Here is a 14,882-nt window from a genome sequence, read left to right as displayed (position 1 = left end):
TTCAGTGCTCCGTAATAGCATTGGAATAGATGGATGTATCTGCAGAGATAAGAAAAGTGGTTTCTCCGGCAGCGTGCCTGGGTGGCTTGTTGCTAGAGAATACTTCGAGAACCAGGCTTAGGAGGGAAGGGGTTAAGTCCCACTCGGTCTTTCCCTGCGCAACGTGCCCAGTTTTGTCTGTTAAAGTCAACATCGCCCAGCTGGAGCCAGCCAATGCGCGGCCGGGAAGGCCCTGGACGGCCAAGAGAAGGGGCGTGGCCTGAGGCTGTCACTCGGCGTTGAGGAATGACACCCGGGAGGGGGCGGGAGGGGGGTGCGGAGGAACGCTGGAGAAGGAAAGAGAGAAGAAACAGATAAAACCAGGGCAAGGGGTAAAAAAGTGCCCCGCGCTGCTCGGAATCCAGCCGCCTTTGCCGCTGCCGTCAGGGGTGGGCTCCGGCGCGAGCCCAGCAGGGAAGGGAGAGGACAAGCCAGGAGCTAACACTTGCAGGCGGGGAAGAGACAGGAGCGCAAAGAAAAAGTGACTCGGACTGTGCGCCCTGACAGCGCACGGGAGGGGACTGCAGCCGCGAAGGGGCCCCCGCTGATCCACCCCACGCCCCCCGAGGAGGCAGACCCCGGCCCGCCCCTAAGGGCGCGAGGCGATGAGATAATCCAGCTGAGCTGCAAGAGGAAAGAGCCTGGCGCTGGATTCTGGGGAGGGGGTCTCCGGGCGGGGTGGGCCTTGGAGGTGGGGGTGAGGGTCGGCGCGGATCCCCGGCCGGAGGGGGGCGGGCGCTGCCCGGCCGCGCAGAAGGGGGCTGCAAGGGCCTCGCGCTCCCGGCTCACTCGCGCTGTGGCCGCCCGCGCGTTTCCACCATCTCGGAACTATCTTGCGCCCCAACTGCTCTCCCCGCCTCCCGGCGGGTCCAGTCTGCGGCGCAGATGGCTGTACGCGGCGCCAACACCTTGACGCCCTTCTCCATCCAGGCGATCCTCAACAAGAAAGAGGAGCGCGGCGGGCTGCTCGCGCCAGAGGTGCGAGTGGCACCCGGGGGCACAGCGGTGGCCGTGGCCGCGGCGCCCGCCGCCTGTTGCTGGCGGCTCTTTGGAGAGACTGACGCGGGCGCGCTGGGAGGTGCCGAGGACTCTCTGCTGGCGTCGCCTGCCAGGACCAGGGCGGCTGCGGGACAGACGGCTGGAAGCCCGGGAGACTGGGACTCGGACTCGGCGCTCAGCGAGGAGAACGAGGGCGGGAGGCGCTGCGCGGACACTCCGGGGGCCAGCGGGGCCAATCGCGCGGGTGGGACCCTGGGCCTCGGCCAGCCGGTCTGCGAGCTGCCGGCCTCCAAGGACTTGGAAGAGGAAACCGTGGGCCGGAGCGACAGCGAGATGTCCGCCAGCGTCTCAGGTCTGCTGCGGCTTCGCGAGCAATGGGGCCAGGCTGAGGGGATGGGCGAGTAGGGCAACCCACGCCGGGTGGGCGGGCGGGAAGGATTCGGCCCGGGAAGACCGAGCCCTGCTCTGAGCACCCTGCACCCAGGGCTCCCGGGGCTGGCCAAGTCCCGAAGCTCTGCCAGCTGGGGTGGACGGCTGAAACCCTCCCGGAACTGAGCCCGCGAGAGCACTGGGGAGCTCCGCAGAGCCCGATGTCCCCGGGCGAGGCCGAGACATCCCGGGGCAACGCGCCCTAGACGCGGCTGGAAGAGAGCCGCTGCACCCTGCCTTGGGAGGCTCTGAGTCCCTCGCCAGTGCCTTAGGCCCTGTTGGTCTCCAAGGCCACAAAATAAGGGAAGGAGAAGGGTGAGGGGCTCAAGAGACTTCAGGTTCTTGCCCTGGTCTCGAGAGCAGAGGCTCTCCCGGCTCAGAATCTCAGGGGCCTTCTCTCAGGGACACCTCCAAGTGGGCCTGAGGCTGCAGATCTGCCAAGCTAGGACTTTGAGAAGAGGGCCGGTTTAGCTTTCCCAGACCCCAGAGCCTGGCGAGCCGCACTAGGCTGAGGACTCGGGAGCTGGAGGCAGATCCAGACGCGGCCAGAAGAGGGGCCTCCTCAGCCGCAGCTGGCATGTCGTGTGGTCCAAAGACCCTGGACCCTTCCGAGCCTGATGCCCGCAGCTGTAGGCCATACACTGGCCCCAAGCAAATGGGTCTGGCGCCAGCCCAGAGCGCTGGACCTCGCTGCTATGGTGGCCTCAGGGAGCACGGAGAACAGGCCGAGGAGAGGGGATCAGAGCATGTGGATCCAAGGGGAAAAAAACTCTCCCTCCCAATTCCAACCCTCGGCTAGTTGTCTAACGGAGAGAAGGAAAGAAACCTATCCAGGGGCTGTTAGTCCTCTCAGCAACCCAGGTGGTTAGAGGATGAGGGGTTCCGAATACCTCGGACCCTAGAATCCACCCCACCACCACCACCAGCACACACACACACACACACACACACACACACACACACACACACCTCCCTTACCTACAGCAGAGGTGTGTGTGTAGGTGTGAGTGTGGGGAGAGGGTGAACACGAGGAGGGAGACCCACACGCAGCCTAGAATTCCAGGGCTTGGTGTTGTGAAGATTTGCGCGGATGCTCAGACCCACCCTCAACCCAGCGTTACAGAGGGAAGCCCAGGGACCAGAGAGGGAAGGGGGCTTGTCCTAGGCCGCACAGCGTTGGCACGGTGTCTAAGTCTATCGCCCACACCCTAGAGGCCTGGATCCGGGAAACGGGTGGGACAGGGTTCTGAGACTCTTCTGCCTGGCTGGCTCTAGGGCCCGCAGTCGCCGGAACTGCCCCACCGCTCAGGTGGAATCAAATGGGGATCGCCGCCTCCCCTATCCCCGCAGTTGAGGCCTGGTCTTACCTCCTCTGAGACGCTGACTCTCTCCTGTTTCTGTTCCCATCGGGGTCCGCAGGTGACCGCAGCCCGCGGGCGGAGGACGACGGAGTTGGGCCGGCAGGCTCCCGCGTGCCTGCGCTGTGCAGTGGGACCGGCGACCGCAGCAGCGGCGGTCCGGCGGGCGGCGCGGAGGAGGAGGAAGAGCGGGCAGCGCCCAAGCCGCGCAAGAAGCGCTCGCGGGCGGCCTTCTCGCACGCGCAGGTTTTCGAGCTGGAGCGCCGCTTTAACCATCAGCGCTACCTGTCCGGGCCGGAACGCGCCGACCTGGCCGCGTCGCTGAAACTCACCGAGACACAGGTGAAGATATGGTTCCAGAACCGTCGCTACAAGACCAAGCGCCGGCAGATGGCCGCAGACCTGCTGGCCTCGGCTCCCGCCGCCAAGAAGGTGGCGGTGAAAGTGCTGGTGCGCGACGATCAGAGACAGTACCTGCCCGGCGAGGTGCTGCGGCCCCCCTCGCTGCTACCACTGCAGCCCTCTTACTATTACCCTTACTACTGCCTCCCTGGCTGGGCGCTCTCCACGTGCGCGGCCGCCGCGGGCACCCAATGAGCCTGCCCGGAGTGAGGCCGCGAGTGATCCCCGGGCCCCAGATTCGGACCGCCGCTGACGGCTGTGCAGGTTGTGCCCTGGGCAGCGGCGCTCCGCCGACCGGCTATAAGGGGGGTTGAAATCTAGCCCCGGTTCTGCTAGTTGGGACGTGCGCCCTGGCGGCGGGACTGAGTCTGCCCAGAGGGGGCGCCTTTTTCTAATTTGGAGAGAGGCACCCTGTGGCCTAGGTGCCCTGCTCGCTCCTCACCGGCCTGGAAGCCCCTAGACACTATTTATTACCACCATAATGATGGATTTGGATCCGGATTGTGTCTGCCTGGGGATGGCGTTTCCCCGGAGTGAAGAGAACTCCCGGAGACCTCGAAGCCTGAATCCCCAGACTTTCAGGCCTGCCGGGAGCTTCGTGCGCTTGGCCACACTAGTTCATGGTATCCATGCTACCAATCTATGTGTATCTACATATCTATTTTTGGAAATTGCATTTGTAACAAAGGGGTGCGGAACTCTGGCAGCCCCAGGCAACCTCGGGCCAGGGGCTGACCTGAACCGTGAAGGGTTTAATTTGGGGGGCTCCCCGTCCTACTCCTCCCAGTGTCAGAGCTCGGGCGGGGGCGCCCTATTGGGTGCTGAATGTAAGGAAGGGAGCTTCTGAGCGTGGGCCAGACCAGGGCCTCCCTGCGTCTTCGCTCCCGGAGTCCAGGGCCGCGCCCAAGTGGGAAGCGCCTGGGAGTCCCCCAAACAAGAGACAGCAAACCCCCGGCAGCCCTTCGCAGAAACTTTTATCTATTTCTTTTTCTGTTTTAAAGGAGATTAAGACTTGTAGCACTTTTCAGTTGTTTGTATTCAAATGACGGTTATTTTTGTATTCAATGTGAATATCCTTGGCCAGCCTTTCCACGGCGTCCTCTTCAGTGTCCCCGCTCGGCCCTGACCCGGAACACCCTCATCCTCGATCCTGCCCCTAAGACAGGTGAGCCTACCTGTCTCGTCAACCTCGCCGCTTTTGCCTCTTTAAGGGCACTGTGCACTCAACTAGAGTATTAACTTTTAAAAGATTTGTGAAGTTTGGAAGCTCTATTCGCTGTAATTTTTTTTTTTTTAATTTATAAACTTTTAGTTTAACACGCCCTCCTGGACGCCGTGTTTTCTCTGAGCTTCTCTCGGCCGGGCTTTGGGGGAAACCAGTGAGGCGGGCTGGAAATAGCTGGGGTCGTTTTCCCAACCCCTTCCTAGTCCTGTCTGAGGCCGCCTTGGCTCTCCCAGGAGCCCGCGTTGCCGTCCACTCCTCGGGAACTGTTTAAAACCGCGCAGCTCCGGGAATCGCGATATCCACGACTTGGCGTGAAGCACGATGAATCCCACTTAATCCTGGGGGCAAATTCCCAGGATTCCCTCCTTTGTCGCAGGCAGTTATCTAAAGAGTCAGGGAGCCGCCTATAGATGGAACCGCAGACCCATTTTCCACTCCCCACCCTATCTGCTAACTCCTTCATGTCTTCTCTTGCTGCTTTTCTCTCTCGCTTTCGATTTTCCGAGCGTTTCTCGACGTGATCTCTCTAATTTCGTTCCTAGAATGGGCTAGTAAAAAACTCTCCATGAAATTATGAAGCGATTAGGGGAGAACGAGGCTCTCACTAATAACGTGTCCCTGCGAGAGGGTCCCCAGCGCTTTTACCCCTGCCGGATGCAAATTCCAAATTGACCCCGACGCTCTACATTTTCTAAAGCGCGTCCACGTCCATGAGGACATGGCGTCATTTAATCTGCACAGAAATCCACCGAAGAAGGAAAAGATGGGCAGGGTGGGGTTATTACCCAATTTTACACATGTCCATGTCCCGCAGGGGTTCCACGATTCCCCCAGAATCACCGAAGGGAAATGCTCTTGTCTACACACGCTGCAAGCCAGGTGCCGGAGGGCAATGAAGAGTTAATGGCGCACTGCAGACGCTGAGGCCTCTGGGCCTCCGGGAAACACCAAAACCCAGGCCCCGGGCTTCTTTCAATTTCACCCGGAGCGGAAGGGCCGACTTGTCCTCCTCCCTAGCCCCGCGGCCTTTCCCAGCCTCCGGGACCCCAGGCCTCGGCACCCCAAAAGCCTTGGTCAGGCATCCCACAGCCCCTCAGACCCGACCCGGGAGGAGCATGTGGATAAACAATTGATGAAATGATTCCCGCATCCGGAAACAGCGAAAGGCCAAGGGAAAGGCAGGAAGATCTTATTATATACACACCACCCCTTTTCCAACCACCTTCCAAATGGTTCTGGCAATCTGTTTTTGTTTTTGTTTTTGTTTTTTCTTTTTTCAATGCTTTAAAATACCATCTTTAATTTCGTAATTAATAATGGATGCATTTTACTTGTAAAAAAATAGAATATTTCTATAATGCTAAAATCTCTCTTTCTCTTCCTCAAATCGTCACTACTAAGAGGGGTTTGGGGGAGAGGTTGACTTTTTTTTTCCTCCTTCTGAAAATGGCAGTTATTTGTAGCTGCGTCCTCAGAAGGTCGTTTGTTCGTCCCGATCCCCGCGGAGTTGGAGGGAGAGAACCGGGGAGAGTTTACTCCAAGTGAAAATGTTCAGAGGCCCGGAGTCTCACCTTGGGCAGCTCCCCCTTCCACGCAGGCCCCATCTGCCCTTGCTCGCCCCAGTCGGGCCTCCAGACTGGGCTGGCTCCGCCGGACTGGCCGGAGACGCCCAGGAAGAATGGCTCAGACGAATTCGGTACGACCCGGATTGTTACGTTTTCCCTCGGAGCTGCCGGGCGTCTTGAGTTGCCGCGAAGTCTGACTCTGGGAGCTGGAGGCGGCTTCTAGGTCCCACCCCGCTTCTGAGGGATTTCCCACCGCATTTTGGGACCCAAGACGGGTGGCTTTACCTGGGCCCCCGCCTCAGACGCGGCACCTGTTGGAAGTTGCCGTATTTCCTTCTTTTCCTTCTCCACGCTTGCCCCCTCTCCCGCTTTTTTGTTTGGTTTTGTTTTTCCCTCAGGGATGAGAAACACTCAGTCCAGCGCCAGGCCCGCCCTGCCCACTGCCCGAGGGGACTTTCCTCCACTCAGTCCCTGTGCCCTGCGTCTGGGCTGCGCGGCCTGGTCTCCTGGAACAGTCGCAGCTGCTTCCTGAGCCCAGTGGACCTTCAACTTTTGTATCTTTCCCAGTCGCTTCGGCCCTCAGAGAATCTCAAAGCTGGGTCCACTTGACAGATGGGTAAACCGAGGCTGAGAAAGAGGCGGTCACTGCCACCGGCACTGAAATCGCTCCTAAGGTTTCAGGCCGCGCTGTCGAATCTTACTGTGGGCCACAAATTCGGGATCCGATCAGCTGCCAAACGTAGCCTGTGTGTGTGCGCGCGCGTGTGTGTGTGTGTGTGCGTGCGTGTGTGTGTGTGTGTGTGTGTGTGTGTGTAAGTAACATAAACCTGGGTCTGCTGGCCTCAGCTGCCCCAAGCTGCATCTCACTACCAGTTTTCATTCCAAGCGACTAGGTTTGAGGGGCTCACAGACCCCCAGAAAGAGTATCTCCAGGTGAGCGGTGGACAAGCAGGGGTCGTTGGCATGAGTTCCATTTCCGGAAATAAATGGCTTTGGGGCCTCAGTAAATCCCTGGTACTTGCGGCTCCCCCACGTCAGGAAAGAGAAGGGTGATAGCGATTCTGCCTTCATTCCAGGCTCTCGGAGCCGCTGCTTATTAGTAGCGGTGTTCCGATTCCGGTGCAGACCAGGAGGCGTCTAGGGGCTTCCCCAGGAGTGGGGAAGCGCCCCGAGGTGCCCGACTCCTGGTTCCCTCCTCTCAGAGAGAGATGAGCCCACAAGCATTTTTCAAATAGGGAAACTGTCCGGGCCTAGCAGCACCACGCCAAGCATCCCGCAGAGGCAGGACCTCATCCGAGCAGTGCGGGGTCGTGTGCGGTCCCAGGGGCTGGGAAGAGACTCTTAACTCCCCAACCCGCCACCAGAACCGGGTTCCTGTCTGTCCAAACTTCACGTTCCTCTATCCATGTTTCGGTCGGTGTTCAAGAGAAAAATGGAGAATCGAGGCCTCCCGCAAAGTCCTGGAGCTACATCCGCCTCACAGAAAGACTCCTGCCTTAGGGGAAGGCCGCCGCCGAAGGAGGACGAGGAACTGGAAGAATCAGACATTTCTCCGAGACTCGGAAACTGGCCGCAGAACTCCTGGGGCCCAAAGCAGGAGGAGGAAGCGTCCTGACTGCGCTTTTTACAAGAAGCGTGGCAGATCCGCGCTGAGGCGCAGGCAGCTGCCGGAGGCGGTGCACGGGCTCAACCCTGCAGGCCGTCTACCTAGCCCTGCAGAACAGTCTTCATGGGGAGCCTCACCGCGCTACGAGATGCCTGGAGGAGACAGTAAATGCTGAAAGCGCTTTTTAAAGCAGAAAGCGCTTGAGGCCGATAGGGGCGCAGGTTGTTGCGCCCACCCGCTGCGCACAGCTGCTGCAGATCCACTGCCACCCAGTGAAGGCCGCAGCCAGAGCCGCGAAGACAGCAAGCGAAGATGCTCCTAAACCGAGGGCAACCCGCGGGAGGAGCAAAACAATATATAATACATAACAACAACTCCATCTAGCGTGTTATATGTGAGGACGCAATTCCCTATCCCTCCCTCAACAGTTCGCCTGAGGCTGGAACTGCCCAGTGGGCATAACCTCCACCTCAATGAGGTGGTATGACTTGAAGTCAAGGGCTATTAGAGGCCGAGCCAGGATTGTTTAAAGCCCAGAAGCATATTTTAGGATTCGGGGTGGAAGGCTGGGTTGTCCTTTAGCGCTGGGCGTCCCCCAGGTTTTGCTCCTGGCGTGGATGAATCACAAAGATCATGGACATGCTTTAAAAACCAGTAAGCACTGTTCGACTGGTATAAGCTTATTATTACTGTTGTCTTTGCTATTATTATGACGAACTCACAGGCAATCCTGGAACTGGCTGATTTGAGACAATCTGCCTTGACCTCCAGCACTCTCTGGGTATTTCCAAGTGCCCTGTGGTCTGCTGAGCTAGGGGTCTCTCCGAGGTCTAGGCAGACCCCCGGCCTCTGCCAATTTCCCCACTCATTGTACACGTGTTTAAAATGAAGAAATGCCAAAATCGGGTTGCAAAAAAAAAAAAAAAATTGTGTTGTAAGTGGTTACATCATCTAATAAATTTAGCGTATTTTTTTAGTCACACAGCAGTTATTCAACATAAATTGGACTGTTATGATCATTAATGCATTTAGAAAAGAAGACAGATTCCCAGGGCCCCGAAAGCAGGGGTGGTCTGGGTTTGGGGTCCAGGTTGAAAGTTGGACTATGAACTTCTTTCATACTTGTTGGCATTTATGTGAGATTGGCCTGTAATGAAGGAAACGTCAAATGTCTAAATTTGGGGGCAATTCACAAATGTGAGAACCAGGTAAACGGCCCAGCGGTGCACCTCGCCCGAGCCTTGTCTTTACTGTTGCGGCTCTTTGCTTTGAGCCGGCGGGGAACCAGGAGCCGAAGCAGAGTCCACGCCCAGGAGAATAGTGCCGCGCTGTTACTGTTGGGAAGTCAAGTTCAAAGAAAACTCACAGCAGCTGTGAGGCGGAGGGATTACCCTCGTGTTATCTCCTGCAAGGTAAGCTAGTCCTGGGCGCAATTTTTCTTTTCTGCGCGCGTGAGGGTTCATCGACGAGCTCTCCTGGCTCAAGGCCCCTCTGAATTCACTCTCCGTCCCACAAGCACCCCTCATTTCCATCTCGGTACCCCCGGCCGCAGTTCCCGGGGCGATCCGCGGCCCTGCCTTGTGCACGCCCGCGGAGCCAAGAGCGGGTTGTCTATGTGCAAGCCGGAACCAGCCAGCGTCAAAGGGCACGGCGTGTGCAGCTGCAACTTTGACTCCAGGCGTGAAGATTCATGTCCGCGATGCACCGGCCTGGGGCTTCGTGGTGAGTCCTTTCGGTTCCCGCTCCGTCCCTCTCCTGTCACCACACTAAGGCCTCGGCGCTGGGCCGCCTTCCCTGCGACCCAGGCGTGCGCCCCGGCGCGTGAGGGAGTCCCAGCCCTCGAATTCTCCCGAGGGTGGAAGGTGGGCGAAAAGCGCTCAATGGCCCCATAGGGTCCTAGAATGAGGCCTCCTGCGGGCGTGAGTCCGCAGTCCAGCCGCATCTCTGCCAATGGCTTGAAGAATCTTAGACAACGGACTTCTCTTCTCTGGGCCGACATATGTATCAATAATAAAAAAAAAAAAAAGAATTAAAAATAGATATTGTAAGAGAGATGACCCTTAGAGTTCCTGGGTAATATTTGGAGTCCCCACCGGCCTCTGACTTGGAGTGGAGGTAAACTAAAATTTTTCTGCTTTATAGAGTGAGTCGAGCCCTTCTGAGCAGTTTTTTTGTTTTGCCCTTTATTCTTATTTTAAAAATTTGGATCCACCCAAGCTGCCACCCTGCAGCCCGCCCGCCCCTCCCCCGCGCCCAGGAAGGACATTATCTCTGGGCCGCCTCTGTTTGCCTTCTCGGGCCTGGGTGGTCAGCTGTTTTGGAAAGCCCAGCTTTTCTTCGGCGACTTCTCCCCACCCACCGTGCTCGGGAGGGAGGAGGCCTGAGGCGATTCCGTTTCTGCGGCCGCATTAGGCTCCGGAGAGTCCCCTGCCCTTGGATGGAAAGCGCGTTAAGAAAAAAAAAAAAAAAAAAAAAAAAAAATTAATGCCACAAGTGCATTCTCGCCCGTGGCACGCCAGGAAGCGAGGGTGGGCGGCTCGCTGTAAAACGAGAGCCAGTAAAGCAGCTCATTTTAATAAGCTTATTAACATTTTTGAATGGCTCCCCTTGTGTGAGCCTAGGCCTCCCTCCGCGGCGCTGCCGGCCTGTGCGGTGGGGATTTTTGTCTATCGACACCCACGAGCACGCACGAGCCAACTCGGGACCCTGCGCGCCCGGCAAGCCCAATCCTAGCTGCGCGGCGTCGGCTGGTCCGAGGCCGACCGAGGTTACAGAGCTGCCCGGTGTCAGAGGTTGCCAAGGAGCTTGCGTGACCCCACTTGTGGCGGCGAGTTGTCCCCGCAGCTTCGAGGGACCGGTTAGACCAGAGGTTGTCCTGCCCCCCCCCCCTTCTTGCTTGTTTTTCAAAAGGGCTGGAATTGACTCTCTCGCGTGTCATGGTTTTTCTACAAGTAGGGGCCAGCAGCTAGCATCCAGGACCTGGGGCAGAGGTGGCAGCAGGGTGACTGACCTGCAGGAATCCCTCCTTCTGGAGCAGGCCCGAGATACTGCCTTTACTTCCCCTTCTCCAGGAAGTTTAGGGACATAGCACACACATATACATACAGGCACATGAGGTGAGGAGACAGAAAGCAGCCAAAGGGGAGAACTTGCCTGGCTAAGGCCTCCCAGTCCTTCAGGTCTCGACTTAAAGGCCTTCCCTAAGTCACTCCCCACCATTAAGAGTCCTCAGTCAGGGTCCTTCTCACTCGGCACAGGCACAGTGCCCTGTAGTGCTCTGGAGCTGTCTGGCCCAGTGACCTCTAAAAAAACAGAGCCCGGCACTTGCCCCTACAATAGCCAAGAGCCTACCTAGCATGCACGGGCTTGTAACTCTTTGACATCTAATAGGTACTGGAAGGATTCATTCATAAGGGCTGGGAACCTTCACCTTTGTCCCTCTCTGTCCCCTCCGCACCTTCTCCTCCCTCACCTTGGGTTCCTCCGGAGTGTATGGGCTGGCTGGATCACTCCTGAACCTCCCCAAGCTCTCACTCTTGTTTTCCCACCCAGAGGAGCGCAGGTCCTGGGGGGAAAGGCCCAGCACAAGAATCAGGTGTGTCTTGGTGTCAATTTCTCCAGAATTCTTCCTGCAGTTCATGCAGCAGTCTTAGATGTGAACAGACTCTACAAAATGTCCATCCTCTCATACTTGGCCATATTGGAACACACATTAGTGTCCCCTGCCTGGTTAGAAGCTAAAAATAAAACAACAGAAGGGGCAGGAGGGGAGGAGATACTCCTGTTTCAGGTTCCTATGGAAAAATGGTCCAATTTTGAAATTGGACAGAGGCTGGGGTGTGGAATGTGCCTGCCAGCATGGGGAGTGCAGAGACCCGGGCCAGGTGGGCAGAGAAGCCTTTGGTAGGGAGAGGACCAAGTGGCAGCATCCAGACACTTTGCAGGACAGAGCTTGGGTGGATAAACCAGGTATGGAGTTGAGACCACGAGCTGAAGGCAGCGCTGCTTGTTGGTGTTGCCACCTTCAGAGTGATGGCCCTTTCTCTCTGGATTCCCAGCGCAGGACACAGGTACATAGTAAGCACTCAGTTGTTTCTGGAGGAAAGATCCCTACTGTACAGCTGTTTATGCTTCAAGAGACAAATTCTCCACGCAACTTCCTTTGAATCGCACTGTGGGGAGTACTAGCTTCTTAGGGGGTCACGGGAGCCTGGAGATTCTGAAGACTCATCCAGGAACCCAATGTCCCTGAACCCAGGTATTCAGGCCCAAGGTCCCTGGTCTTTTTGATAGTCCATAAGGGAAGGCAGTGAGAGCTTCATCATGAAAAACTCCATGGGAATGTGGTGGTACGGGTGTTTATGGAGACTTTGCTAGTGCTGCTTTGCTGTAAGAAATTGATAATTACTCAAGCAAATATGGGATAGTCTAAAGACCACGTAATTCCTGAGCAATGGGCACCACTAAATGCTTGTAGCTGGATAATGAGCTTTCCAATTAAAAACCAAACAAGGATAATTACTGTTTACTCCCTCTCTCTCTCTCTCTCTCTCTCTCTCTCTCTCTGTGTGTGTGTGTGTGTGTGTGTGTGTGTGTGTGTTTGTGTACAGAAACAGAAAAGGTAGTGGGTGGGCAGGAAGAGTTGGGCCATTCTAATCAAAAGTAGAACCTGGATCCGTTAGAAGAGTCACCCCCATTGAAAGCCTTCAAAAGAACGTTCTGCACATCCTTTGCAGGCAAAGTTGTAGGTTTAAAACAAATTCAATATATATTTTTCAAGATTTATAAAAGAAATACACTAAGGGGAATTTCCCCTGGATTCTCTCTGACCAAAAGAATCTGCGGAAGAATTCCTTTAAAATAGCCATTTCCTATTCATATAATTGATTTATGAAAGTTCTCCACGCACTGCTTCCTGAATGAGACCCCATCCAAGTCAGCCCTCTGTAGCATCTGTAGGAATTCGTCCTCTCTGAACCTGCAGTGAGTAGGAGCTGTGGGTGAGGCTTGTTCCCTGCCCTCGGGGATTCACAATCCTGCTGCAAAGGCAACCCCAACAAATTTTCAAAGTGTTCGGAGTTCGGAGAATTGACGTTCGGAAAATGAGTAGGAGGGGAAGAAAATGCAAAAATTTTTTAAAAGGAGAAATATCTTTATTGTGGAATCCCAACCTGTCCTTCTCTCCTTCCTTCTGCCCTTAACTCATTCGTTCATTTATTTGTTCAAATATGCAGTACTATTTCTTGAGTCCTGCTCTGTGCCAGGGATACAGAGGAGAAAGTCCCTGGAGCTTACCGTCTGGTGGGAGACAGGTAATGAAAATGTGAAAAGGGAAGGGAAGGATAGGAAAGGAAATGAAAGGAGAAGGGAGAGGAGAGGAGGGGAGAGGAGGGGAGGGGAGAGGAGAGGAGAGGAAGAGGAAGAGGAAGAGGAAGAGAAAGCAGAAGGAAGGCCCCTGAAATGTTAAATATTTCAAGAGCGCTTTCAGTGTGCGCGGATCGCTGGACCCGGTCGCTACCTCCTTCGCTCCCTCTGCCTGTCTGTCTGAGCGTCCCTATTCCTGCTGAGTCTCTGTCTCCTTCTGTCTCTTCGCATGGGTGCCTCTCCCAGCCTTCTCTGCTCTGAGTGTGCGGGGAGCAGGGCGGTGAGGGCGGAGCTCCGCGTGCCGACGGGTCCGAGGGTGCGTCCAGAGCAGGGCAGCCCCGGAACCCAGGAGCCCTCTGGAAGCCGGGCCTGAGGTTGCTGGAACCGCCGAGAATTTTCCGGATGACTGAAGGCAGCTTCCCCAGCCGGGAGAGCCACAAGCAAGCCCTTTGGTAGCAACACTCTAAGCCTGCGCGGATCAATCACCACCCTAGGAACCAGCGCTTTATTCAGCGCCGACTCTCTCGCTGCAATAAGGGCTTGACATAATTATCTCATTCATTCCTCCCAGCAGCCTTATTACTTTCGCTCCATTTTGGCGATCGATCCTGCGCAGGGTCTAGCTCTGGCGGAGTTGGGATCCGAATCCAAACTGTCCGGTTCCAAACTACAAAGCCCTGGCTACTGGCCACCGCTGCAGGGTGCGGCGATGAGGATGCTCTTTACAGAGGAGAAAAATGAGCCCGGGAGAGAGTAAGTGATTGAATGAGCGCCAACGCTCTCTCAGGCACGGAGCTAAATCTTTGATGTTCATGAGCTCATTTCATTTCCACAACCTCCTTTAGAGGCGGAATTCGAGGATAGTAGCTAGGGAGGAGCCACACAGAGAGGATGGTTAGCCAAGGCTGTGCAGGTCGATAGGGCCGCGTTGTGTTAAGGCTTTGGAGGCAGGGTTGGCTCGCTCTTCTGCTTCTTCCCAGCCTTCACCCCTAGCGAGATCCCTAATCTCAGGTCCTCTGTCCCCATCGGAATAATGGAGATGTGGGGGATCTGAACAATAGGGCAGCTTGGGGGGATGGGGTGGATAAAAAGATATCATGCCAGAAAATCCCTTTGGAGTTGGTGCGTGGCACACAGCAAGCTCTCAGAAGGTTGTAACAAACAAAAGGCTGGAGGAGAAACAGCCTTTCTTGGCACCCTGCCCTGTGTCTCTTCTTTCCCATCTGCAGAAGCGGGAAGAATTTCCCTAAAACTCCCTGCTGGGGAGGTAGCAGGGATGGGAAATTGCCTTTTATTCTCCTGGAGGGACTGAAGCAACAGCCTGAAAAGGAAGGCTATTTCTGGTTTCTTCATCCTGGTTCCTATACCATTTATTACTCCTTGATGACAGCATGGGTCTTAGTGGGCTGTTGGCTACAGGCGACCAGAGACAGCATGAGGAGGCCTGAGGGCCTTTCCCCAACCTGGGGTGGTGAGGAGGAGGGTAGAAAGTCTGGCCAAGTCCGGGCTCCTCAGTTGCTTTGGTTGGCCCCTTCCCATCTTCCTCTAATGGGGACTGATTGGCAGTGTCTGGGTTCAGGCCACTCAACCCAATCTCTCCCCTTTGCGACTCACCGCCCCCCCCCCCCCCAGAGTAGAGATGGGGAGCCCCAGGAGAAGAGGCGTTCATCCATCCTCGGAACATACACCCAACATACCCGATTTCATTTAATTCCCAGGAGTACCCCCATGAAGTGGGTGGGATTATACCTCTTTTACCGATGAGGGAGTAAAGTTCAGGAGGGTCAAGTGACTTGGGCAGGGTCACACAGCTTGGAAGTGGTGAGCAGGGAGCTCCACCGGGACCTATTGGGACTTCAAAGCATCCAGCTACTGCCTGCGACGTCTGCGCCCCA

At 56.2% G+C, this 14,882-nt stretch overlaps 1 protein-coding gene across 1 annotated transcript; it reads left to right on the top strand.

Moving 5' to 3' along the window:
* The first annotated feature begins 773 nt into the window (after nucleotides 1–773).
* On the top strand, nucleotides 774–3,436 carry NKX3-2 (NK3 homeobox 2). The gene is made up of 2 exons (XM_037828900.1): nucleotides 774–1,390; nucleotides 2,887–3,436. The coding sequence occupies exons 1-2, from the start codon at nucleotides 925–927 to the stop codon at nucleotides 3,420–3,422; spliced, it is 1,002 nt and encodes a 333-aa protein (XP_037684828.1). The 5' UTR covers nucleotides 774–924; the 3' UTR covers nucleotides 3,423–3,436.
* The last annotated feature ends 11,446 nt before the right edge of the window (nucleotides 3,437–14,882 follow it).

Source organism: Choloepus didactylus, chromosome 3 (assembly GCF_015220235.1).
Source record: "Choloepus didactylus isolate mChoDid1 chromosome 3, mChoDid1.pri, whole genome shotgun sequence".
NCBI classification, from domain to species: domain Eukaryota; kingdom Metazoa; phylum Chordata; class Mammalia; order Pilosa; family Megalonychidae; genus Choloepus; species Choloepus didactylus.
The sequence above is the reverse complement of the archived record's forward strand: the minus strand, read 5'-3'. Positions and strand labels throughout refer to the sequence as shown.